Raw genomic sequence first — 27,372 nt, 5'->3', positions numbered from 1 at the left:
ATTCATCCCCTTAGAAGTGGAATCTACCACAAATACATCCCGTTATGCTTGTAATGCTAGATAGGTAATGCTAGAGAAGGAAGAGCAGCTGTCCTTTCCAATACATACAAGCCAGTGTCGTCAATGATATGCAGAAACTAATCTCATGGTAGACACTAAAACTTGCCTCTTTCACAAGATTTAATTTCTTGTTTATTTCTATTTCTCTGTTGCCATATGCAGCTGCTATTAAATATTTTATTTTACTGCTTTCATGTTCTAAGGCTTTCTTTTTTTGCTCAACTACTGACCTGAACTACTCAAAAGAAAATGCTGGTAAAGATCAGTTAAGAGCTAAGCACTTTAATCAGGGAAACAAATGAAGTAATATTATATTCTAGTTCAGCACCTTTAAACAGCTTACTGTAACCATATTGCTGTTCAAATCCCTTTGCTGCAATTACAAAACAGCATCACAACAAAAAGCAAATATTAGGCTTGGCACAGTCAGTCACATTTGAACAATTTATCAAATTCTGAATTTTCTACAGATTAATAATGCTTGTCCATCAGAATGAAAAATTACTTATCCTGTGGTGTGTCTAATTGCATCTTTTCAGGATCTTCCATGGAAAAGGCCCATGACAATAATTAATACCTAATGCTATATACACCACAGCTTTGGGAGTTGCCTAGCAACCAGCATCCTGTAGGCTTCCTAAGGGGCCTCAATAAAGGCAGGGGAGCAATCCCTTCACACTGCCATGGGTGAGAAGCAGCTTTGTTCTAGGCTGCTGCTCTGTCCTGGTTGTTTCTAGAGTGATCTCTGCAAAACACAACTCCCTTAAGAGGTCACATTTCTGAAAAGCCTTTTCAAAGAATAAACAGAAGCTGAATGCACATGCTTAATTGTTTTATACTCTGGGATGCCTTTTACCTTCAGAAATACTACCAATATCCTCTTGTTATCTGCCAATAACAATTTGTTTTCAAAAGAAGTTTCTTTCTAATTAGAATAGTTTTCCATCTCTGACAGGATGTTGTGCTGATGTTTTTCACAATCAAATGGTTTTTGGAAAAACTATCCATTAAATTAAAGAAAGTACTTGTGTTGTGCTTTTGCACAAATACTGTTGTATCTTAAGAGTGTCTACAGTACAGAGTAGCACAAACTTCACTGAAATGAAGTCTTCCTCAGCTGTAAAAGCATTCTTTTTTGACAGTGCAATTTTTTAAAGTACCAGTTCATTTCCAGTTCAATCTCTTTATCTTGGCAAAGGGACATCTAAATCTCATTTCATTAAATGTATACATTTACTCAGACATTCTCTTCAATAAGAGAAGGAAGCTGGAAACCATTATTCCAAGATTTCCCTTCTCAGTTTCCAAACTCTTCTGTGGGCCTTATCAAGTCAATGATCTTCCCTTTATCTTTGCTTTTCCTTTAAAATAAAAGCCCAAATATAATAAGACTCTGAAAGATATTGTGGTTATTTTATAGCCGTTAAACAAAAAGTGATCAACATCAGGACATATTTAATTTTTTCAGAAAATTTTCAGAATTTATATGGTTTAATCCTAATGCATTCAGCATTATTTGAACAGTAAAAATAAATGCAATAAAGTTCTGATGTTAAAGTGATCATTTCATTTACAGAACTGTGTAATATGTGTTCTAGAATCTGGAAGATGTTAGACTAACTGGCAATCCAATCCTAGGTTTCTATGACTCATATTTTGTAGCTGCTTTAAAATAACAAAGATCAAATATTATGTAAATATTCCTCACTCCAAATCCACTGACTTTCTTTTTTTTTTCTGCCTTTGTCCTGCAGCAAGATTATTCAGCCTCCCAAGATATTTTGTAAAGTCATATTCATACAGATGTCTGGTTGCAATAGATCTTCTGTAGAGCTTTGGCTTAGAATTCATGCTCAGTCTTGAAATCTCAGAGGAAATTGTCAAGGCACAAAGGGCAAGAGAGTCCCCATCATCTATTGATGAAACTTGGGGGCTGATGAAACTCAGGAGCCTAAAAACTCTTTTTATTTTTGGAACAAAGCTAGTTCATACTCATCCTTTTAATTATTTCCCACTTAATTCCCAGTAAGGTAGGCAAATGACACACTGGGGATCAATCCCACACAATCTCAATCTTGAGGGACACACTGAGCAAAATTCTAAAGACAGATAATTTTACGTATATCCAGAATTTAAACATTACCGTAAAGGCAGAATCCCTAATCCCTGACTTAAAGATTTCAGTGCAGTTGCATATTGAAAAATGCTTGTGCTTGACAGGAAAGACTAGTCAGGGTTATCTCTCTCCTGCTCATTGTTTTTCCTCTGTCTGCCTCATTTACATGTAAATAAGTGAATTTTGCACACATTCAGGGTGCCACATGAATTTTAATTTTGCTTTTTTTACTTATGGTTTCACAATCAGTCTGTCATACTGATTTTTTTTTCCCAGATTAAAACATTCATCAGGTCTTCTCTTACCCATAAGCTTGAACCACGGACCTACACATGAGTTGCCTACCTTTAGTCCAGGTCACTATGAGTCTTGGCAATATGATCATATTAGTTCAGTTCATGGAACACACATACAAACACATACACGCACTCACACACATACAGAGATTCTCTTGTCTTTTCATAAAATTATTTTTCAACTTCGAGAGTATAAATAAAGTTACATTGTAAAGGTTGAGTTACATCAGTGAGTAAGTGCATCACTTTATTACAGGCAAGCAAATTTGTTCCTTTATTCCAGCAAATGCTTGTTTTCCAGGTGGGAGTTAACTTCTCAGTACAATAATTTCTGTTCTGTGTCATCAGCACAGGAGCCAGTTCTCCTGGGCTGTGGTTCTACAGTTCTGTGATGGAGCTAACAACCTATTGAAGCAGTTTTGTGTCATTAGCAAGGGAATTTTTCCCTAGTGGAGCATTTCAATGTGAAAAATATTTCATTACCAAGCCCCTATATAGATGTTCTCTCTAAGTGCTAAGGTAGTTGCCACCTTCCTGAGACTCACCCTTCTTGGCAATGAGTTGATTAACCTCCCTTGCAGTTTTAGTTCTACAACTACAGAGTAAAGGTCCTCCTGAAGCTGTTTCATGTGCTGCAGTCCTGAACACGGCACTGAGCTTGCAGTGAGATCTCAGAACAACAGGAGGGTTTGGCAGGGAGGAACAGCCTCCACTATGTGCACTAGCATTCCAGTTCCAGGTGAGTTTTTGCAAGGATACAGTGGTCCATTTTGTAGTGGTACAGCTTCATCTTTACAGGGGGGTATTCAGTGATCCAATTTTATTCATAAGATGTCAGCAGCATAAGGCAATTTTAAAATTAACCTTTTGTATAATGAAAATAAGGAAAAGCTAAAACAGTAGGCTTAGCAATCAACGGATTATTTTTTTAAAAAGAAGAGAAAAAAAAGGAAAAAAAAAAGATAAGAGATTTTGTAATAAAGTCACTGAAAAATATTAATTTCATGGTGTGGTGATTTGTGGGCAAAGAGTTAAATTCCAAAATGAGGTAGTGCACTTCCCAGCACTGCAGATCACTGCATAAATCCTGCCAGTAAAGGAACAGACTATTCCATGTCTGGCAATTGCAGCATGAATTCTCCTGCCTCCTGCCACTACAGCCAATATGATCCAGCAGCAAGCATTTCTCCCATGTCCAGAAAAAAAATCGTGGAGTTTTTGCTTGGAAGTACTGATGCCTGTAGAAGTATATTAGTCATCATGCCTGCTCAGGGAAACTGGTTCTGAGAATCCTTGATTCCTATACCTTTATTGCTCCAGTTAGAAAACTTTTCTGCATTTCCTTCACATTCCTTACTGGTACCCACCAGTAAGAGAAGATGAATGAAAGAGAGAAATAAGAGAAAGATTTTACCTTTTCTGAATATTTTAATACATTTCCAGCTAGATAATTTTAACTGTTCTATACCTTTCTGGTATTTAGAAAGCTGTACACACTCCTTTTTTGTCTTGACAGCAAATGAGTTATTGTATTTTTTCTTCCTCATAGGAAAGCTTATGTATTTCAACTCCAAGAAAATCAGTGTGTGATCTTTTTGCATAAGATAGGCTTCAAGACTTCTCTAAAATACATGTTTCAAATTCATAAGCTGTACCAATTTTTAGTTTCCAGATTCCATTCTGGGCTCAGATTTCCAGAACTTTGGCACAGCAAACACTAAAATTTTAGATTCCAGTTGGAGTGAGCTTCGCCTCTTCTTGTGTTAAAAGGATGTTTCATTTAGAATCCTTCTGCTCAGGGTTAACTTTTTGAATTATCACCCATAATTTTTAGATATTTACAGGATATTACAGTAATGGCAAAATGATGTTATTCAAGGCAAAGCCTCAGTGATAGCAGCTGTCTCTTCTTTTGTAAAAGATACTTGAGGATATTGCCATTTTGTTCTTTAGTATGATGTGAGGTTTGCAGTAGGCACTAAATACTTCATGTTATGTTTTAAACATTAAAACACAGCACATAAACATTCAAATAAACTTTCCTGAAATGTCAGTTATGCTGACACTCAGAACATTCTATTTTGATAGTTTTTCCCTTTTTTTTTTGTGCACTTGTCCCTTTCTAAGCAGATAATAGACAGTTTTCAACACTCCAGTCAGGTGAATCACATGACTAGCTTGTAGTAATATCCAACACTGTTGAATTTATGCTCACAAATCAATCAGTCCAACATTTTCTTTATTAACTGTGCTCCTTCTGCATAGTTAATTAAAGCCTCTCTTCTTTGAATGTCTACTGGAGATTCTATTTTGTTCTCAGTGTTTTGACTTTGCCTCCTTTTCACTTCTTTTTAGTGTTACTTTAAGATCCCCAGAAGCAGCCAACATACCCTCTAGAATATTTTCTCTTTTGCTATTGAATTTCACCTGGATAGTGCTGTGCTATCTTTCAGAGAAAGCAAGCCCTTCTTCACAAAACCCAAGTCAATGGCTCAGAGTTATCCATATGCTCTGTATTGCTCATAGGTCTTCAAACCCAAAGTTTCCTGAAGAGGGAATCAGTGCAGTATTTGAATTATGTTGTTTGGCTTGGCTTGATGTGTCCTAGATGAGGGTGATGGAAGAAATATCTTAAGTTTTCACTGGTATGACCTTTACGGAAGATTTTGATGATACAGTGATTAATTACTTTTCCTCAAAAATCTAATATTCTGCAAAAATTTATCTTGGGACTTCAATATCTCCTCCTTGCTTTAAATTCAGACACAGGCTTTTTGTTTGTTTGTTTGTTTATAAAGGCAAATAAAATACTATTTTATGCTTTTTTGTTTGTTTTCCCCTACAAATGGTTAGTTGCAAGGCAGGAAAGCCACAATATATTGTACAATTGAGACACACAATTTGTTTCCCTGTCAATAGCAAACCAAGGGAGGCATTTTCTGTCACTGCAGTTGTGTGCTAATGGAGGGAATAAGCACCATTCAGTTCAGCAGCTGCATCCTGTAAGGTGTGGACACATTCCACTGCTTTGTGCCAGCTCTCTAATCCTAGGAAAGAAATCCACTTAAGGCCTGCTCCTAGGCTTGGGCTTTTCTTTATGTTACTCAGACCAAATAAAACTGGAACAGCAGAAAAATAGTTAATTGTATTCAGTTTGCCAGCTACATGCTAATAGTAAAACAGTGAGCACCTTCCTCTGAGAGAAGCAACTCCTTTGCCTTATTGTAGTGATAAAATTGTCTGTAAAAGCAAAGGCAATTTCTCCTCCTAGAAGGGCTCTGACTTAGACATGCATTAAAGAGCTGGTTTACCCTGTATAATGAAGGCATAGAAATGACCATGCACTATGACAGCAGTCATGAAGTCATGCAGTCCCTCACTTGAAGTCATTCCTAATGTGTGTAGATGCAGTATTACTGTGGGTTTAGAGCCAGTTCTGAGAGGATGCCAGTAGCATAAGAAAAATAACCAGAGAATAACTAAGACCTTGTACAGTGATGTAGTAACAATCAAGGAAAAAAACATCTTCTGCTTTGAAGATGATCCCCAGGGTGAAAGTGTTTTTCATGCAGCAAAACCTCACAGACATTTGGACCATACCACCACCACTGATGACACAGTGCTTGCTGTGCAGCACAAGAATCTACTCCCAGTAGTGACTGGCAATATCTAATTTGGATTTTAGTGCTCTCATGCCAACCATAAGCCTTGTTGCTGTCGTTAGGGGAAAGATGGAAGAAAACACAAACATGCAGTATAGTCTCATATGATTACAAACATCAGTAATATTTTCAAAATGTTGTGATGAGTCATTTCATGAAATAAAGAAGAAACATAGATCACTCCTCCTTCAAAAGCATGTCTGTCATCTTTTTGACCATGACAGCAGATCAAACTACTTCCAGCACGTGGATGATGTGCTGGATATTAGTTGTCTGGAGATAGGCTTCTAACTGAAGGGTTGCTGGTCCATCTATTCTATTAATTTTTTGCTGGCTGAGATTGAGCGCTCCCATCTCTCTCAGAAATCATTCTAAATTTATCTTCAGATGAGGAAAGAGAGATCAGTTCTCAAGTCTGAAATGGCAAGCTATGACTAATATAATATTCATTGTTATTTTGATAAATGTACACTTGGTAATTGATAAAATATTAGCTAAACCAGTTTATGATCTCAGCAGAGCAAGAGATAAATGGTGCAGTCTTTGCTACGTCATTGCTCTGACATATATAGCATTAAAAACAGTATTTACACAGTATGTTGTGTTCATGCTTTGCACCAACTCAGAGACACATAACTAACTGTGAGGGACAGCAGATGATTCTAATGCAATAGGGAAATACTGGCAATGATAATGGTAGACAGGAATCAGTAAAAGATATCCTCAAGCAATTTTAAAAACTTCAGTATTTTAATCCATTTTAGAGAGGAGTATGACAGAGTTCATAGGAAACAAATTACTTTTGTTGTGTTTCTTGAAGGCAAAGCACCAAATAATCTTCCAAATTTATATAAATAATTATGAGTAATGTATGTTACTTTGCTTTCAATAAAGAAGGCAAGCAACAATTTGTCCTAAACAAGTTAAATGGTATTAAGAGTGCTGAGAACCGAGAAAAACAAGTTTTTTTAGGCTATGTGTCATCAATGTAGCTTAGCTTCAGTGATAGAAGTGATGTGAGCACACACTATAGTTATAAAAATGTAAAACTTGAGCAGGAGAGCTCATTTTCAAGGAGAAAGAAAAAACAAGCCCGAAACCAGAAAACATCTGTTTAACTGGATTTTATGTACCCTGTAGTGGATCCTATACGCTGCCTTCTTCTTGCTCTGTTCAGTATGTGTTTACCTTACATTGTAGTTCATTCTACTAATCACAGTTCCCCTTCTGGTGATGTAAAGGAGAAAAATTTCATGTATGGGTTTACTTCCATCCTTAGGTACAGCATGCATAGAAGAATATGTTGTCTTTGATCAAGGCATTGGCCCATTTCTGGTGCTGGTTCAAGGGATTTAGTTCAGCAGACTTGAGGCAGCCTTGTGAAAGCAGGAGCCTGGCAAGGCTCAAAGGAGCCTGCTGTTGGTGGAAGTTCTATGTGGCTGAAGAGTAAACAGTGTTGCAAAGTCAGCTTATAATAGATAAGTTGGTTCCACAGGGCAGTAGATTTAGATTTGTTTTGGTGTAGGTCCCCATTGCCGGGGCAAAGCAGTACAGCAAGACCGTGAGGAACATGCCCTGGAGAGGGGCAGTGCAGGATGCTCCTGGGTGGGGAACACTGAGCCTTTGTAGTAGTGGGTTCAGCTCAGCTGCCAAAACCTTCCTCCGGAAGGAATCCTGAACAGGATTTGCCTTCAGTACCCACCTGGAATGGCAAAGGGCAGACCCAGGTCAGGATGGGCTCCAGTACTGTGTCCAAGAGGTGCCAAAACACTGGGCCTAGCTGAGTGTCTACCCTCACACAAGGTCTGAAAACATGCCTTGAAAACAAGGCAGTCAAGCAATGGCTGGCAGCAGAATGTTCCCCCAAACCTCTCCACAGGGGAGGGGGACAGAGAGGTGACTCCTCCAGTCAGCACCCCCAGCAAGGAAGAGACATAGCTGCCCTTCCCTCAAAGACTTTAGTTGGTTTAAAGGTCTCACGGATCAGGTAAGCCAACCCACTGCAGCTCCCTATTTTTTCGTCCCATCCACAACCTTTCCTTTCCTTCTCCTGCTGCTAAACCACGGGGGTGGATAGGGAGGAGAGCGATGCGTGCGTGGGGCCCGGGTAGTGCGGTAGCGGGGACACTCCCCTCCGCCACCATTGCGCGCCGGCCGCCCGCGGCGAGGTCCCGCTGCCCCTCCGCCTGTCTCCGGGCCGCCGCATGGAGCACAGGGAGCGGGTGGGTGGGGAAGCCCGAGCGCCCGGCGGCGGGGCTCGCTCGCCTCTGCCGGCGCAGGGGGCGGCTCGGCTCGGCTCGGCAGCCCCGCCTGCGCGGCGCCGCAGGGGTTAAGCGCCCTCGCTGCCGGCGGGATCGCTGCCGGCGGGATCGCTGCCGGCGGGGAGCGGGTTAAGCGCCTGGCGGCGGCGGCTCCGCCACTCGGCTCCGCACCGCGCTCCGCGCCGGAGCCGATACAGCGGGAAGATGGCGACGGAGGGAGCGAGCGGCGAGCCCGGCTCTGGCGGGCGGGAGGACTCGGCGGCCACGGCAGCGGTAATCGTCCTGGCGGGAGAGGGGGGTGCGATCCAGCCGCGGCGAGGAGGGTTTCCCCATAGCGCTGGGACGAAGCCGACCCCGGAGACCTGCCTCCGCCGCTCCGTCCCTCCGCCCTCCTTGTCCCCCGGGGCGGGACGGGGTTCGCTGTGGGACCCGGCGCCGCCGAGCCCCGTCCCGCCCCGGGCAAGAACAGAGTGAGGCGCGGGGTCTGCCTCCCTGCGGCTCTCCCTCTTCCCTCGGCGGGGGCGGTGGGTTCTCTCCCCCATTGTTCCTTCCGCTGCTCCGGCGCGGGGAACGGCGTGCGGCGCCCGTGAGGGGCATGGAGGGGGCTCCGCTCCCCGTCTCGCCTCTCCAGCGCCCACCGCCCTTTTCCCGCTGCTTCGCACGGCGAGGGGGCTGCGCCCCGGCTCTCAGGGAGGGCTGGGGTGCTGACAGCGGCTGGGGCGGCGGGACCTGTCAGACCGGGGCGGGGGGAAAGGTTGTTCTTTAACCCTTTGCCGGGCCCGCAAGGCGCTTGGCTTTCGTCTGCCTCTCGTGAGGCGTTTTCGGCGCAGAGGCACCGTCCTTTTCCCCCGGCCCGAGTGCTCGTCCCGAGCGCCGGGTGTGTGGAGACCTCTCGGCTCCCAGGGCCCGCGCCCCAGGGGCAGGATCTGGCTCCCCGCTTCAAATATCCTCAGAAGCCGAGCAGAACGCCCTCCCTGCTGGCGTGTCCTCTCTGCGGGTGGGAGAGGCGGCTGGCAGGGAGACGGAGGGATGCGGTGCGGTGCCAGACGATGGGTAAAGCGGTGTCGGGGGGAGGCTGCGCTCCCCTGGGCCGGCCCTGGGCTTCTCTCTCCTGTTCCACACGCCCCCAGGCAAGGCTGCAAGGCTCGTCTTCTCGGGCGGTCTGCGCCTCTGCTGGGCCGCGGCTCCTCGCCCGTGCTCTGGCAGATCTCTGGCAGCCCGGCGGCTCTCCCTCTCCCGCTGCAGCCCAGACCTGCCGTGGTCCAGCATGTCTGGGGACTCGCCGGGCGAACCAGCCCTCGGTACTCGCCTGGCCGACAGCCGCAGGTCCCGGGTCAGGCTGGAGCTGCTCGGTCTCGTAGCCACATGCGAAGTTGAGGGCATGAAAGCCGCGGTGGTGCCCATTCTGATTGAGTTCGTTCCTGAAGGCGATTACTCCCGAAGCTAGGGGCACTAGTTTCTCTGAAATTTAGGTTATTGCTAGCATTTTATTTGTTATTATCTTGATAACTTCCAAACAGGCAGTAGTTCTTATCTGAAACCTTGTTCCAACTGGTGTACATAATTGTCCTTGTGTGTCTTAAAATCTGCAGTGTTGTGGAAATTCAGTTTTCCTTTAAAAAAGCTAATGTTGCACAGTGCATATTTATAACATCACTCTCTATTAAACAACGATATAACAATAATACGAATATTAAGGTAAGAATTACTAAAAACAAGCTTAAATACTTTAAAGCCCAGGTTTTCATCAAAATTATTTATACTAAATTCTTTAGTATATTCATATTAATACTGCCTTAATTTTCAGTTTTAAAATATCAAACAAGTAGCCTGTAATCAAGTAGCACTTCAATATTGCACTGTTAGGCAATGGAGTATAAGCCACTCATGCAATTTGGTGTTCTCATTGTGAAAGGAGGGCTAGTTCTCCACTGCACACTCATTTTAAAATATGTTTTTAAAAGTGAAGAGATGCTAGGATGTAAACTGTGTGTTTCTCCCTAACAAAAACAATAGCTATACTTGAGCAATAACAAAATATTTTTAAATTACTGCTTTCCTTTTTAACTTACCTTCAGTTATTTAATTTTCGTTTTATGTTTTTTCCTTACCAGTATAAACATTTTATTGTTGATTAATTTTCTCTTGGAAAATAAAAAGAAAACCTCTGCAATGACTTTTTAAAAAAACAATACATTTATAACACCTAAATATTTATTTTGAAGGGTTAGTATGAATAGCTTTTATTTTCTGTCTTTAAACTAGAGATACAGAATTATGAATTGGATCATCTGGCTTACTTTTTGGATGACCGTAATCATTCAGATGACTATTTTATAAGTCACAGTAAACTTCAACATACCACAAAATATTGTTTTAAGTACAGTTTTAGGTTAGGGGGTTTTTTGGGTTTTAGTTTTGTTCTGTTTTATAATATTTTTTCTTCTAGTTCTCAGAATTCTGATTGCACAAATGGTGCAGTAAAAAGCTGTGAGCTTTCCTGAGCTTTTTCTGAAGAAACAGTATTTGTATTAGTAATGTGTTAATGTGTAAGTTTAATGCTGTCAGCAGAAGGACAGTACAACAGGGTTTCTTGATACTAAATACTGTTCTTGTGTCTTGTATCAATAGCATCACTGGAAAATAAAAGAGTTTTTCTGCTCTTTTTAGAAGCACTGTAGAAAAGGAAGGGAAGTGCTTTACATTCACCAGGGAATTTGACTGGAAAAGCCTAGACTGTTCTATAGTGTGTTACATTTAGGAGCAAAGCTGATAATCTTGTTATTCTGAGTTTTCTTTGGTGAGCCCATCACTTCTTTCCCACAAAATACTGGTATTTTTATGGTGGTAAGGATGACAGGCAAAAATGGCAGGGGAGTGGTTCTGGTTCTTTTTCATACCTGCTCAGCATGATTGCACTGAAGTCACTGAAATTGTGTTGATGCAGCTTGGACTAGAATTGAGAGAAAACATATGTGTGTGTTTTAAAACATCTTTGAATGACTTCCATCTGCCTAATGTCTACCAATAATGATTATATAATAGCAAGAAATAATCCAATTTGACAGTCTTTTTGTTGAAACATTGAACATCAGCCTGCTGTGCAGAGAAGGTTGGCTTGTCACACACTTTAGCTTCAGTGTAGATTTAACAAAGCCTATGAAAAGCCTGTTATATCAAACATGAAGTCTGTTGAAATTATTCAGTAAAATCTTTGGGTTTGGTTTTGCTTGACCAATGATCAAAAGCATAAATGTTATTTTCCCCTCAAAGACAGTACCTTCAGCTGTCTGTAAAGCTGTACATATAGTGGATATTGATTGAGTGGAATCTTGACTCCGCTAGAGTGAGTAAGGATGTTGCTACAAAATTGCACTGAGAATGTGTGCATACCCCAGAGGATCACTTGGGTTGCTGTGGGTCATGTTACAGTACAAAAAAGTTACACTACATTAAAAACTATCAATACTAAAAAAAATATAAACTGAGAGAAATTCCATGTTCTTTGTGGTGACATTGTGGGGTATTTTATGCCTAGCTTGGTGTATTCACTATTTATTGATCTGTAAGAATATTAGTAGTAGAACTGCCATTCTGGTCAATATAGTGAAATGCTAAATTATGGCTTGATCATATCAATTATATAGGCTGATTTAGATTCGTTGGAAAGATTCTTATCTGAAAACTACTGCGAGTAGTAGAAAATGAGACCATAACCTTGAAAAGCAAAGACTGTATCTCTTACAAGAGATTACATCCTAGAAAATGGTCACTTACAGAAGGACCATTAGCAACCCTGTTTTCATCTGAATACAAGTTTTCAGTGTTGCATTATCATTCAGAGGAGTTATTTTCTAGTCAGATGTTTGATGCCACTGTGTTTCAGCATGTAGGTGACATGCAGAGACAGCACAATTCTGTCTGTTCTAGTTCTCCTGCTTCTCTGTGGTGAGGGATTGGTCTCGATCCATCTTGCAGTGACGCTTCAAACCTCCTTTCTTCCTCTCCTCCCCCTTTTCCAAACTACAGCACTGCCTTTTCTATGCCTTCTACTCCACAACCTGCATCACATCTTCTCTTCCTGTGTTGTGAAGATCTTTGGGGATGAGAAAAGAAAGCCACTGAATACAGTCCACTTTGTCAATGTTCCTTTCTCTTCCAAGTGTGGATTGTCACACTGTCATTAGAGATGAAGTGCAGAGGTGAAAATTCTGAGCCAGATATGTGAAAGTGACATGGAGGTGTAAAGCTGATGGATGCAGTAAGTTCTGTTGTTTTCCCAACTGCTTTGACTTCATTTGTGTGAGCATTGTTTTGGCCTCAGAGAGGATATACTGGGATGGGAATAGAGTTGGAAACTGGGAGAAACAGGAAGAAAAGATCTCAGGAAGACAGCAGTTTGCAGTCTGGTTGTGCCCCTACTCTAACCCAAGAAAAGGAACAATTGATTTAAAACACCTGTATAATCCTTGAACATATAAACCAGAAGCTGTCAAGGAGGCTTAGGGGAGATGTACTGGTATGTACAAGTGATATACGAGTTAAAGCTTTCTTGGGCATTGTGTTTTGGTTCTCTCATAGCACAAAGTAAGGTGTAAAATTATGGAAAACAGAGATAGCTTCAACAGTGTGTACCCATATCTGTATTTAACCATTTACTAGTTGCCTTACAAGTGACTTATTTGGAAGCAACTTGCTGAACAGAAATTGCCCATTAAATCTAAGAATTTAAACATGATTGTAGAAGATTTTTGGGCCTCAATCTTTATAGAAGCCTAACTTGCACTGAACCTAACTTGCACTGAATTAAAAAATGGTAACGTATCTTTGTGGCTTTTAATAGATTGCAGAAATGTTTTAACAGCTGTGACAATATCTGGGTATGTATAAAGGTCAGTGTCTTAGTCATTTTGTAGGGGTTGGGGGCTGGTTGGTTGCGTTTTTTTTGTTGTTTCCAAAACAAATTTCCAAGCTTTGAGGTATATTTGTGGTTAATGTTGAAACTGTTAAAAGTTTTGCTGTTGGCTGAAGCCAAGAAAGCCCACAATAGCTAACCAAAACCTCCCCCACACCACTTAAAGAAAACCTTATGATAAACCCAGAAATCTGGGGAGGTGTGCTTGAGGAGGGCAGAATAAGTGGGTAACTTCTTGTGGTGAACAATCCAATAAAAATCATTGAGCTAATGGATGTTATAATTAAATGCATATACAGTACCCTCATGATCCCTTAGGTATGACTGTGAAATTTTATCAGTCTTGAATGTTAACAGTGGGTGATATTCTCTTCAGCAAAAAATTCCATATTAGTTGGGGAGCAAATGCAATGACATTGCTTTTCCTTGGAGGATATTTCTCTGCTTTCATACCTATTTCTGTTACTAAGAAAATTTCCTAAAGGTTATATCTTCTGAATTTCATCTTGGATGTGGTGGGAAACGGACACGTATTTTTGCATCAGATAATTTCTGGTGAAGAAGGGGATCACAGATCCTTACCCTAGTTTCAGACTAAAGAACAAGCCTTCCACAAGCAAAGCAATAAACTGTGGTTTTCCCTGAAGTATTCATGAATACTATGTGGATATTATAACCACTTCTTTTAGCAGTCTCTCTGTTTGCAGTTTTCTTTATTAGAAGAGGGCTATGATTCATTTGACCACACACCCACTTCCTTTTATAGTTGGTGGGGTGAAGTAAGTGGCTAGAAGGAATAACCTGTTTTAGAAGCAGGTTTGTGAACTTCACTGGTTTTGAGTGAAGTGACTTAGGCAGCTGGCTCTTGAAGGTATGGGTAGAGGTGTGAATGAGTTCAAAACACTTAAATTGAGGTGTCTATGTGTATGCACAATATTTAATATCCTATTACAGCCAGTGGAGCCATGAGCAAATAGTTCTGCTGGTGGTTAGCTGAAGAGCTTTTTTGTTTGTTTAACTGGGCTGATTCTACTCCATTGAAAATAAAGGGACATCAGGTACCTGACTTGCATAGCTGGTACCATTAGATACCTCACTAACATACATACATATAAGACACACACCTTTAGGTTTTCACCTTTAGTGGCCTGTATGCGGTACTCTGGGGCATCCCAGCTGGACTTCTGCTACTAGTCCAGTTGGCATGGATGACTCTCCTAAGTTCTGTATGAAATCTGCCTGTCCCAGAAAAGCTGTCTCTGAGTCCTGGGACATTGCAAATCATAATAAGTAGTTGTCTATAGGAAACTAAAGAGAATTAGTGAATATAGATATTTAGACTCGATCAGATGAGTTGTACCTGGGAAACATACTTAGTGTTGTAAAACATACAAACCATGGTTGTGTTTCTCTGCTGCAGTTGTTTCATCGGTCTGGCAGATGTGGGGCCATCACTATACTAGAAGTTTATTTTGTGTAGCCTAATAAGTAATAGCAAACCTTTTTAATTTTTAGAACCTTATCTGGGAAGTCTATGTGAATCCTCAAGAGGATTCTGCTGTGTATTGATGAGTACTCAAGTTAAAATATAATAAATGTAGATATGTACCTTTCCCTTCCCTTCTGAGAATACTTCTTTTTTTTACTTTTGACAGCTTTTCCCTATGTATCTTCTTGTACACCATTTTTATCCTTCTCCCTGCCCCACTCCTGCCCTTCCAGCCCTCAGTTATGCTCCACAGGTTTCTTCCCTATGTCCTGGATTATTACCCAGATCTATCTTTCAAAAAGCTTTCTGAGCAAGAAGGGTCTTGTTTCCTATGGTCATTTGTGATTAATTCACAGCTAATTTGTTTTTTGCCTTTGTTATGTTTAGGGAAATTACAAAGTTGTGGCTTTTATACTTTACCTATCTCTTCCAGCTTCTGCTGAAGGCAGCAGAGTTTTTAACAGTTGCTGCGATAGCAGAATGAACAGCGTTTCTAGTTCGTCAGGTTGCCAGTACTATCCACCAGGCTATGTCAGCAAAACCAAACTGTTAGCACTACCAATCTCTCACAATTTTTGGTTTGGTTTGGTTTTTGGTGTTTGTGGGTATTTGGTTTCTTTTTGAGAGTGAGGTGATGCATTTAACTGTAAAGACTTTCACCATTTCTACTCTAAATTGCTTTGCATCTGAGAAAGACGCCATTCTTTTCCTGTGCCTCATGGTGACCTTCCACTTTCATCTTTTTTCTACCTTTTCCAAAGGCAATGGAGGCTGGAAAACGCCCTTCCAGTTTGATCACTGCTCTTCTGAGTAGTCCTCCTCTTGTTCAGAATTGATGGATTTTTCTTCCTTTTATCTTGGTAGAGCTTATTTTATACTTTAGCAATGCTGGTATCATTTTGCCTGTATGGTTTAAGTGATGCACATGCAGGTAGTTGGATGAGTTTTAGCTAATTGGCAGTTTGCTCTATTGTTGGTGCAGGCAACATACACCCCTGACAAAAACTGATCTGGAAGAATAACATGGAATTTTGGAGACAGAGAGAACTGAAGTAGTGTTTTTCAGGTACTTTATTCTTATAGATCAAATAAACCAAACATTTTGAAATATGAAAGAGGTAGAGGAAAAAGTTCTCTTGTGTTTAGGTTATATATACAAAATATCTTTTAGGGCAATGTATTCCCATATCTCTGTTATAAAACCAATACAATGGCTGGCTTGGTTACATAGTTGTTAAGTTGATGGTTAAATTTTTACAACCTGGCACTCTGCCACAAGTATTCTAGCAAAACCCCAGGTGCCGCATAAGCCATGAGCTACTAATGCAGTCTTTATTTTCTGGAGTCCTAAGACTTAGTGCTTCACTGGAAGATGTTAGGAAGATTACTTTTCTAGATCTAACCAGCAGTTTTTTATATGACTTGACCAAACAGTGCTGCATCTGAATAAGAACTTGGGGCAAGCCTGCTATGACTGACATCTTGATCCCCAGAAGATGAGATGGGAGCGTTTAAGAGGGAGGATAGTTTTATTTCACCATATGCTTTATCAATTCAGGTCTTTAAGACATTTTTGCAACTGTGCTTGAGAATATTTCGGATGTTTAAACTATGCATTTTGGTCCAGTTGGGGTATGTTGCAGCTCTGTGAGTGCTGATTCAGGGATTTGTATGGGGAGAAGACATGGTAGCATCTTCAGTGACTGCCAGGCATCCTCTTATCCTGTGTGAATGGATTTGATGTTGCTTATCCAGAGTGAACAGGTTGAAGATGACATTAAAGTACTGGAAAAAAGTAGTAATTCCAATTTCATAATTTGTCAAATAAAGTTGGGAGAAAAAAAGCCCCAGTGAGCATAAAATTGTTAATAAACAAGACCAGAGAAATTATGTTATTCTCTTATATCCTAAAAAGAATTTTTCTGGTTTTATGTCTCTTCTGGTTTATTGTGGAGAGTTTCATACTTTAAAACAAGAAGGAATCAGACAGAAGTAACTGACAATAAAGGTGGTGATTCTACACAAAATGTGTAGTTGTGCTATGGAATGCTGTGGATGCTAAAATTGCATAAAGATTCAAAGAGCAAGGGGGTAGGTTCACAACAGATATGTCAGCTGAGGGCTGCTATATACAAAATGACAATTTCTGGCTCAGAAGGTGAACTAGCTGAAAATTGCTGGAGGTTGAGAGAATATTTCTGGGAAGTATCATTGTGAGCTTGTTTTGTTCTAGTCCTGATTTCAAGGCATCCCTTATTGGCTGCTTTTGGAGACAAGATGCCTGGGTAAGTGGGTTTTTAGCTTCATATGCTAGAGTCGTTTAGATATGAAGTGGTTTTGCTAGTTCTTATTTCATGTTTTTAAAATTACAAATATAAACAATAATTTGAATATTTTGTTGGAATGTCTTTCTGTTAAAGTTTTTTTGTGTTTATTTATATCTAACCATAAATTACCAAAGAGCACACTTAACTGCTAGTTTTTGCTGTCTTTTCTTATGTTCTAGTTCAAGGTGTACACTTGAACAAAATTTATGTAATTGCTTAATCAGGTGCTTAGTTAAAAATCTCATCACTGCTTCACAGTATGTTGAAGAATGTCTCTGTTTTTTTAAGAATGTTTTCATTTATGTCTCAGGAAAGACTGCAGATATTAGATGTTTCAGCTGTGATGGACAGTCTTTTGACAAAGATCTGCCTTTATACGTGTGCTGTACTTTTGTGGGTGTCCCTCTATTACTTGCTTTCTATTTTTGGAAAAAAAATATCCCTGCATTAGTTTTCCACCTGAAAAATGGAGACTTTATAATAAAAGAAGTTGTATAAAGAAACCAATTCCTATCCTTGAAGTATTAGGTTTTGTGAAGTGGTTTGCAGAAGAAGGATGGTGGATAAGTGGTCCTTGTATCTGATTGAATAAAATTTAGTAATTTGAAGTGCCAAGTAAGAAAACTGCTGCAGCCAGTAAGATAAAATCTACTGACACTAGGTTACATGAGAAGCTGTATAAGTTTAGTGACTTTTCATTTTATATGTGTCCTTAGATCAGTGAGCATTGTATAGAATTGTGAGGAGCACTGTGAGAGGCTGCTGCAGCATATATTGGAAAAAAGCCTTTAGAGAAACTGGTTGTTTCTCTTGATTCATTGGTGTGGAGAGTAAGAGCTATTTTTTGGATTGCAGGAATAGTTGACCCAGGCAGCAAAAATAGAAGATAACTGTTGTTCAGGCTAAAGTTCTGGTTAGAATGAATGGCCTCATCTTCAAAACAGTTATGCTTAATAGAAATAGCATGACTGGAGCATTTCTTATGAGGACAAACTGAGGGAATTTTTCAGCCTTCAGAAGAGAGGCTGAGAGGGGACCTCATCCATGTTAATCAGGGTCTGAAAGGAGGGTGCCAAGGGGATGGAGTCCTGGCTGTGCTGAGTGGTACCGAGCAGTCCTAGGAGAGGCAATGGGCAGAACCTGATGCATGGGAAGTTCCGCCTGAATATGAGGAAGAACTTCCTTACTGTGCAGTGACTGAGCACTGGAACAGGGTGCCCAGAGGGGCTGTGGAGTCCCCCTCACTGGAGATATTCAGGATCCATCTGGACATAATCCTGTGCCGTGTGCTCAGGGATGGCCCTGCTTGTGCAGGGAGGTTGATCCGTGTTACTCACCTGAATGAGGAAACTCAGGCCAACATATATTGCATGTAAATAGCTAAAGCTCTGGCACAGAGTTCTCACTAGCCATTTGTTAACCTCTGAGTGTTTTAACTGCAAAGTAAAAGTGTAACACAGTAATACTAACACAGATCCAGCTTTTGGGTATTTTAGATCTATGGCCTTCTAGCCTGAGGGAAGAACAACTTTCTGCCATCCTCTAGCCTTGAAAAAGTAGAAATGGTACTTGTCTTAATCTTTATTGGATTTTTCTCTACTGAAGTTAAGTTCTGAGTAGCTGAATGTTAAAATTGTATGTGCTTTGGAGAAAATACAGTATACCCACATACACTGCTCACCTAATTTGGTGATTACTTCACAGTAACAGCAACAGATTACTTCACACTGAAGATAGCTGAGTGTTTGCTTTGCAGGGCTTTCTAGTAAACACATCTACATCATAGCTAGGAGTCTAGTGTTTACCTTACAGGGAATAATAGCATATTGAAAATCAATCTGGGCAGCTAAATCTAGCACATGGAATATTTTTTTTTCTCTCCCTGACAGTAATCCCCTTCTAAATTCATTAAGTGCCTACTTGTGTTAGCATTGTGGATGGCGAAAAACAGATTTGTATTCATTTTATCTACCTTTGTGATTTTGTGAATATTATAACATTTTCCTCACCACACCTCCAAAATCAAGACTTCCAGCTTTGTAGTGATTTTTCATATAGTACTTACTCCTTTTCTCTTCATTCTTTTAGTTAGCCAATTCTACACTTTTTAGATAAAGACTTTATGCAGTACTTGAGATGGGTTTACCAGGGGTTTATATAGCAGGAAAAGGCGTTGTTCACCTGTAAGTGAAGAATTATGTGGCAGCTTCCACATGAAATAGCTGTCTCTGCCATTTCTCTATCCTTTTTCTGGGTTATTGATGAAGAACTTGAATAAGGGTGGTCCCAGAGGTGTCCCCTGCTTACCTGTTTCCATCTTGGAGAGTGGTTGTTACCCATGATGTTTGTTTCCTATCCATGAAGTATCTTTTGTTCCTATACATTTGGATAGGAGTTTCTGTATAATATTGGATACTGAACCTTGTCCAAGACTTCTGGAAAATTCAAATATGTTAGTGTCCAGTGGATCCACTTTACCATGTGCCTGTGGACATTGTTACAGAACTGTAGCAGTTTGTGAGGTGATGTAGATTTTACAGAGGCCATGCTGATATTCCCAGTGTACGCTGAGTATGTGCTCAGTGATTTTATGCATCAGTATAAACCCGTTCTCCTGTCTTGCTCGGGGTGGCAGTCAGACCTACACCATTCTTAGTAACTGTGGAGTGGAAGGACATTGCTGCTAAGAATGTTAGTGCCTCCTAAACCTGAACTGTTCCCTCCAGCCAAACAAATGAGACTGCAAGTAAAGCATGCACATAAGACTTCATGTCTTTTCACAAATTGTTCTTCAGAAGTACACATTCAGCCCAGTGTGTGGTGGTAACTTGGTAGCTGTTTGCACAGGTGCCTTAGGTGTGCCGTGGTTAAAATCCTTCCCCCCTGTCTTGCCTTCCTCCCTGTAGTGCTATTTCACATCTGTTCAATTGTTTCAGCCTCTGTGAAGCTGCACAAGGGAACAAAGTCACAAAGTTAGCCACTTTACCATTTCACCTTCATCATTCACAAGACATTGCAGGACGGATCCCTTGCAACAATTTGAAACAATATAATATGGGAGAGCTTTAATTTCTTTACTTAAAAAAATAATCAGACTATCTGCTATTAATTTTGACTTTGTATAGTACAAATAAAGACACCAACTTTTGACAACTATAGATGAATGGTGACACATCTGTGTTTTACAGTAAATTACAGTAACTATTATAGTCAGTGTGCTCAATCAGTGTTTTGTTTCTTACAGACAAGAGAGTTTGATGTGGATAACCTGAGCAAGCCAGAGCTGAGAATGCTGTTGAGTGTAATGGAAGGAGAACTAGAAGCACGAGACCTTGTGATTGAAGCCTTGCGGGTAAGTTACTCAGTTGTTGTGGTTTGCTTTCTTTTAGGCTTTTTTTTTAAATTCTCTTTTGCCACTTCCTCCATACTGTACATAGAACATTGTTAGTGGAGGAGTAAGTTGTGATTTTTAAAGTTTTGGTTGACTAAATCTCAGTAATCACAAAATAGATCTTTGTTTAGTTGTAGCCATTTGGTAATTCTATGTAATTTTGGTCTAAAACACCAACAAAATTTCAAACAAATAAGTGAAAAACCTGTGATATTGCTTCCTCTTTAAATTATTTTATATTCTAAAGTCTGTTATTTGTGAAAGGAAGGAATAACTTCAAAGAAAAAATCAGTCCATTTGTAATTTGTTCTGATGGGCTATATTCAGTCATACACTCTATTCAGTGCTTTCATTTTCAGTGAAATGGAAGTAGGGACAAATATTTTTGTGGCTTTTTTTGTTTGTTTGCCTTTTTTAATATAAGGTGAAATACAAGATACATGCTTTTAACAGCACTTGCAAGTATTTGGTTAGATTTTTATTGTTAAGCACATGTGAAGGTTAGTTTTCTGCCTCAGAAAATTGCAGACTGAAAGGCAACTTAGTTGGAACTAAGCTTGGAGATGTACAAACAAAACTACTTTAATTATTTATTAAAATATTATTTTTTAAGTGACTGCAGGTTTGGGTGAAAAACAGTATTCTATGTTTTAAAAATATTTATAAGTTCATAGTTGAATAAGGGGAAATTGTACTCTTCAAGGTATTGAAAGTATTGTAAAGCTAAACCTTAATGTAATAAAATACACCTAGTGCTAATTTTTAGTAGTGTGTATAATGATTATCAAGTAGTGTGGGAACATTTTCCTCTTGAAATTCACAATAACAATTGTAAATGCATTTTTCTTCAGTTTTAAGTTGTTTTGTGATGTCTTCAGATCACCTGTTGAAATGGAGCTTTAAAGTAGCTGACATTGATGTACATGAATTAATAACTGACGGCTTTATAAATCTCTCTTATAGAATGTAATTATCATTTTGTAATGACAATAAGACACCAGGAGCAATATTTTTCTGGAGTATTACTGCACTTTGAAGTTATTTTGTGTTTGGCCTTCAGTAATATGCTTATGTTGAAATGTACTGCCTTTTCATCTAGCTGTTTCACAATTTCACGGGTCATTTTCCTGGACTAGGGATTTTATTTTCCCTGTCTGCCAGGTAAAGTTTTGTAAAAGTGAAAACAGTGCGCACAGCATATCCAGAATCTCTTTTTTTTGTCTCTTCTAACTTTGAAGGAATGCAAATAGAAAATTCAGTCAATTTTTTCTAGTAAATATTCAGGAACAAGCTACTATGCTACATATAAAAAAGTATATATTGAAATGGATCAAAATGGAGGAAAAACGGGGGAAAATGCAGTAAACATTAAATATTCAGCAGAGTGCAGTCCCAGGAGAAAAAAGTCTATATCAAATTCAGATGCACCTGCTGAAATGGCATGTATGTATATAGTGGATTTTGATTATTAACACAGATAAATATGAAAAGTAGTTCAATTTTACATAAGGTATTTAAATATTGAAAGTTGGGGGCGATGGGATATTTTTGTTTGGTAGTTTTTTTGGTTTTTTTCTCCTGTTTCTCAGTTTCTAGTTTCTCTAAACAAGCTCTGTGTATAACTCAAATCTTCCTGGCAGTTTGCCTGTTAGCAGTACCAGTACTGGGAAGCTTGGAAGCCATACCTGCTGAAGAACTGTAGGCTGATTTGTTGTAGCATGATACTTTTGGATCTTCTTGGGAAACTGCAAGTCAGCAGCATTAGCAGCTGAATTCTCCAAGCAGCACACAAAAACAACTAGCTAGCCAAATACAAAAGTGTATAACAAGAAAATTCCAGTGGAATTGTGTCAGATTTAATACTTTGATTTGCTGCAACAAACAGGTATACACAGTTTGCATATCCTTAAAGCAAGAAGGAAATTGTTTTCATATAAGGGAAAAGACTAACATTTAAAAAAAGAGATGATGGTCTGTTTCAGAATTGGTAAAAGTTTGTTAGTGTGTTTTTGTGTGATGGGGGACTTGGCTTGTTGTGGGGTTTCTGTAATCCTACTAGTAGCTCAGGGCTGTTTCAAAGCCCAATTTCTATAATAGATCAGAGCCTGATAATTTCTAACACTATAGTAGAGAGTGTGTGTTTTTTATTTCCTCTTAAGTGAAAGGCCAGCAGTTTGAGATTATGTGAAGAAATCTTGTTAAATTAAACATCCTGGGGGCTGGGATGGGGAGGGAAGATAAGTTTAGTTGGTAGAGTGTTGATTTTTATTAAGGTAATGGAATTTGTACCACATGATAAATTAGAAAGAATCAAACCCAGTGTCATGTATAACAATTAACTCTTTTTATTGTGCCTTTCATTCATCATATGCTGTAGAGTTTCCATTGGATTTTATATAAATTTTAGATACCTTGATGATCACTTTTTGAAACAAAACCAAAACTTCAAGAAGAAGTTTGTAAGAAATACACAGATGTCATCTGTTTACAACTGATTCCTGTGTAAAATAGTTAAAGTAATTATCAATCAGGGCAGTTTAAGTTGCTGGACAAGTTCAGCCCTTTGAAAACCAACAGACTTGGAAAAGTAAGCCTCATGATGCTTACAGTCAAATTTCCACGTTTATTCTCCAAATCATAACTTAATTTACTGTGGAGAAGAGCATCAGAATTCAGCTCAAAGGATCCTTGTGCAAATCTTTCTCATTTGCGCTCTGATTTTGTATAACCACTACACCAAGTGATGAACATGATTTCTCTTTTTTTTGAATCTGTAATTTCTGTATTTTAGTAGCTTCATGATCATGGTTGTGCTACTATTAAAATTAGATTCAGATTACCATTTAGATCATTAAAATTATTCCATTAATGAGAAATAGCTTGCTGGTTAATTTTTATTGAGTCTCCATATAGTTAAAGATGGAGGGAGACTTAACTATAGCCGCTGCCTCCATCTGTCTCAATTATCCAAATAAACTGTCTGCCTGTAATAAGGGGATAATTTATTCCTAATGTGCAGGTAATGTGGCCATATAATCAAAGCACAGGTCTGGCCTCCCACAACTGTGATCTCATATACAGTGTTCATTTGTTGAATTTTTTTTCCCCAGACAAAAAGTAGTTGCTGTGGCTGTTTATTTTCTAGAGGATTTTTTTAATGTGCATTGACCCTCATATGAGGAATTGATGTGGTAGTAATAGCTATCAAGGATAGGATTGTAAATACTAAATACTGCTTTTTGTGGTAATTGTCTCATAAAGTTAAATCATTTGTAGGTTATTTTTCATCTAAAATTTTAAAGCCGCATTCAGTTGGGATTTCTATTTATTGTACAAACACATTTATTTGCTTATGTAGATTTCATTAGGTGGTAAATGGTAAATTGAAAATGTGTTCTTGCTTCTGTGGTGTACGTTATTTAATACGAATAAAAAAAGACTAATTTTTACTATACTAGATTTTTTTAATATACCACATTGCATGGATTTAGAACAACTTTATTTGGTTGTTGAGAAAAATCACTAGTGAATTAAAAAAATATCTAAAATAACAGCCAATACCAACAGTGGATATATTTTTGGTTGATTAAAATTGACTACAGTATCAGTGAGCTTTTTTTCTGAGCTTAAGTGAGCTCCAAATCAACAGATTCTGTATATGTGCTGGCTGAGTCAGGAAGACAATATATGAATGGCAATGTGAACTTGGTTATAGGTGTTTCTTCAGTGTTGGAAAGCCCTACTATATTTACTTTTTACTGTAACTTTCTAAGACATGAAAGCTTATTTTCTATATATGTGTTGGTACCAACATCTGTTTAATCTTTCACCCAGTTTCTGAAAAATCCGACAAAAGGCTAAACATTTCAAAAATAGGTAGTGTCATAAAACCAGGCAGCTAAGTAAGAAAATTTGTACTGTTTTTAGGGCCTCAGTTGAAGGGAAGGCAGAGATTTGTGCTGTCCTTTATTGAGCACTACATAGGAATTGTAGAGTACAGAGCTAGGGAAAGTCAGACTTTGCTAATTTGACGGCTCAGAGAATTTGAGTTAGACTACCTAAATTTATAAAAAGATAATAAGAAAAAAAAATCACTGGTGTAGAAGCTAGTTCTGGCTGAATTTTATCTCCCTGAATCTAAGCATTTTGTCAGGCATGCAGTTTAATCAGTGGAGCTACAAATAAATCATAGTTTCTCTATTATGTCCAAGTAGAAATCCATGTAAGATAATTTGTGACTTGCCTTAGCAAAAGTATATGAGTTCTTGAAGAATTCTGTAATGAAGGTACAAATATTAATGTAATGAAATAGGTAGGTCAAAAGAAAGAAAATAATGCATCCTGTAACAATACCTCATGCTCACATTCAAGTTTAGTCACCCATTCTATTAGCTTTATTTAAAAATCTTACAGTCTAAAAATGCAAGATTTAAAAGGATTAACAGCTTTTAAGAGAATATAATGATTACTGTGTAGATTTGCACAATGTTTTTTTGACATAGCTAATGCATAGTATATTGACTGCCAGTTTTCAGGTTCCAGCTCTCCTGTTAATCATTTTAGAATTACTGGGGTGTCAGTATTCAATTGCTTGAGAAATTCAGTATTTTAACACAAGTCTTCCCAAAGGGAGGATCACAGAAGGCTCACTTGTTTTAGAATGATGAGATTTTTTCAGAAATTATGAGTAGCTTATAAGTATTGGAGTTCATAATGATAAAGGCCATTTTTTACATATCTGTTATGTGTGTGTGAATGAGCTGCTTGAGTGAACCTACCTTAGCATTCTGATCAAGAAGATGCTTTTGAACAAACTGTCCCCATTGTCTCCACCTAACTTTGCTTTGATTTGCCTCACAGACTACTCTTGGACTGTGTCAGCTGAACTGACAGCAGCTAGTCCTAAGTAAGACTTCTTTGTTCTTCCAAAAAAGCAGGACCGTGGCACATGGGGCCTTTTTCTTCCCAAAGGATGGATTGCATTTTTGCCTTAAGCGAGTTTGCTTTCAAGTCCTGGGCTGTGCATTGTGGAAGGCTTTTATTGGTAAACTCGTCTTTAAATTTTGATCCACAATGATTAAACACTCAACAGTGTACTTTTATTTTAACCTCATTGAAAACATGAACTGTTTTGATGATAACTGGCAAAAGTAGGTGTATTTCTGTATCACTTTTGTATCATAGTTTATCACAAGAGTATACTGTATAGTTATGTTAGATTTTTGGATTGTAATTGGGAACGATACTGGAATTTCTTTGCAAAATGTGTGGCCTTTCATGCTCAGCTGCATTTTCAGTAATGCATAGGCTGTTCCTTGGAAAAAAAAAATTGCACTAGAGCTGTAGATACTTGCAAGCTGTACTTGCCTACTCTGACATGTGTGCTTACCAGTGAGTCCTGTCTAGCTAAAGGGCTTCCTTCAGCTGGCCAAGACAGACTTTTGTCTACTGTAGGCTGAGATTTTGGGTTAAAAAAATTTGATTTATGAGTTAGAGTTTCCATATACTTTTAATGTTATTTGTTGTCTTTTGCATCTTGTCATAGGGTGATACTTGGTTTTGTCTGTACACTGAAAGTTAAACATTAAAATAGAGTTATTACCAACACAATAACTATCAATTTTTTTATGAATAAAGTTTTTTTTATCCTAAACTACTGCACAAAGTCAGCAAGAATTGTACAATAAGACTTCTAGAATTAATTTTGGGGTTAGAAGGGATGAAATCTGGGAGATATCTGGAAAAATGGAATTAATCCTTTAGTTGCTCTCAAATTGACTGATAGGGAGAAAAATTGCACATATATTAAGTGTAATCTGCCAAAGGGAGCTACAAATATTATAAACTGTAGACCTTTATGTGCAGTAATTGTTCTTAGTTGGGAATCTAAAATGTGAATTCGAATTTCTCCTATGCATATGAATCTTGTGAACCCAGAATGGAGTAACAGCGCACAGAAGGTGGCTTTGAAGGTTTCTGGCAGCTAGTAAGGCAGCCTGTTTTGTAGCCAGGTGTCTTGGGAAAATGGTAACTCTGTAGAAGGAGGAGCAGAAGATGTTAAACTGTGTGTAACAGAAGGTTATTGTTGTAGACAGTATGATGGCAGTTGTTGGTCTTGGTGGCAGAAGTGAACCATGAAATAGCAGTCAGATAATGCCTTATTTGCATTGTCATTTTTGCATATTGTAATTTCTTTGCATAAAATTAATTTGTAATAAATTTTTGGGAGCTAATAATCTGCAGATTGTTCTTTCTCATCTCTGCATATTATGTCTTTGCTTATCTGTTAACTACTTTTGATTTATTGAATTTAATGATGGCTGTTTATCCATTTTCTCTTAAATATAGTTTGTATTTACCTGTTCAACATGTCTGGTTATGTTTAGAATTTTTACTTTCCTAATAAGAGTTTAGTGTACTTTTCTGGATGGGTCAGTCAAAATCTGGTATTTCACTATTGCAAGCTATTTAAAATGGATTTCAAGGAAATTATGAAATAGGGATAAACCTCAGATAGGTTATTGGATGAAATTATTGTTTATAGTATTTAGTTTGAAACTGTTTCTACATCTGTTCAAGTTTTAGACTAATGAAGCATGCTCTTTGAACCTAATTGAAAAGGCATTGTTTATTACAGCCTTAATGTTCAGATTTTGATTTGCCCCTACTTGATTATGGTTTATATATTCTGTTACTTTACATGGCGTTATATTTACTTACATTCATTTTTTTATAGTAGTAATTGTGTAAGTGTACACTTTGTTATGAATGGAATCAAGTCTCACTTTTTCCAATAGATGTTGGGCTGGTGGCAGCAGCAATCCCTGGACCAAGTAACTTTGATGATCTCAGTGG

The 27,372-nt window shown here is 38.8% G+C and overlaps 1 protein-coding gene across 1 annotated transcript in view; it reads left to right on the top strand.

The window, feature by feature from the left end:
* Positions 1 to 8,464: 8,464 nt before the first annotated feature.
* Positions 8,465 to 27,372, top strand: part of CTTNBP2 (cortactin binding protein 2) — a 76,580-nt gene continuing 57,672 nt past the window's right edge. Inside the window, 2 exon segments of the mRNA XM_030959299.1 lie at positions 8,465 to 8,668; positions 20,371 to 20,478. Of these exon segments, the coding sequence (XP_030815159.1) occupies positions 8,600 to 8,668; positions 20,371 to 20,478 (177 nt within the window). The 5' untranslated portion in view covers positions 8,465 to 8,599.

The sequence above is a fragment of the Camarhynchus parvulus genome, chromosome 1A (assembly GCF_901933205.1).
Source record: "Camarhynchus parvulus chromosome 1A, STF_HiC, whole genome shotgun sequence".
Taxonomy (NCBI): Eukaryota; Metazoa; Chordata; class Aves; order Passeriformes; family Thraupidae; genus Camarhynchus; species Camarhynchus parvulus.
This window is presented reverse-complemented; position numbering and strand designations above follow the sequence as displayed.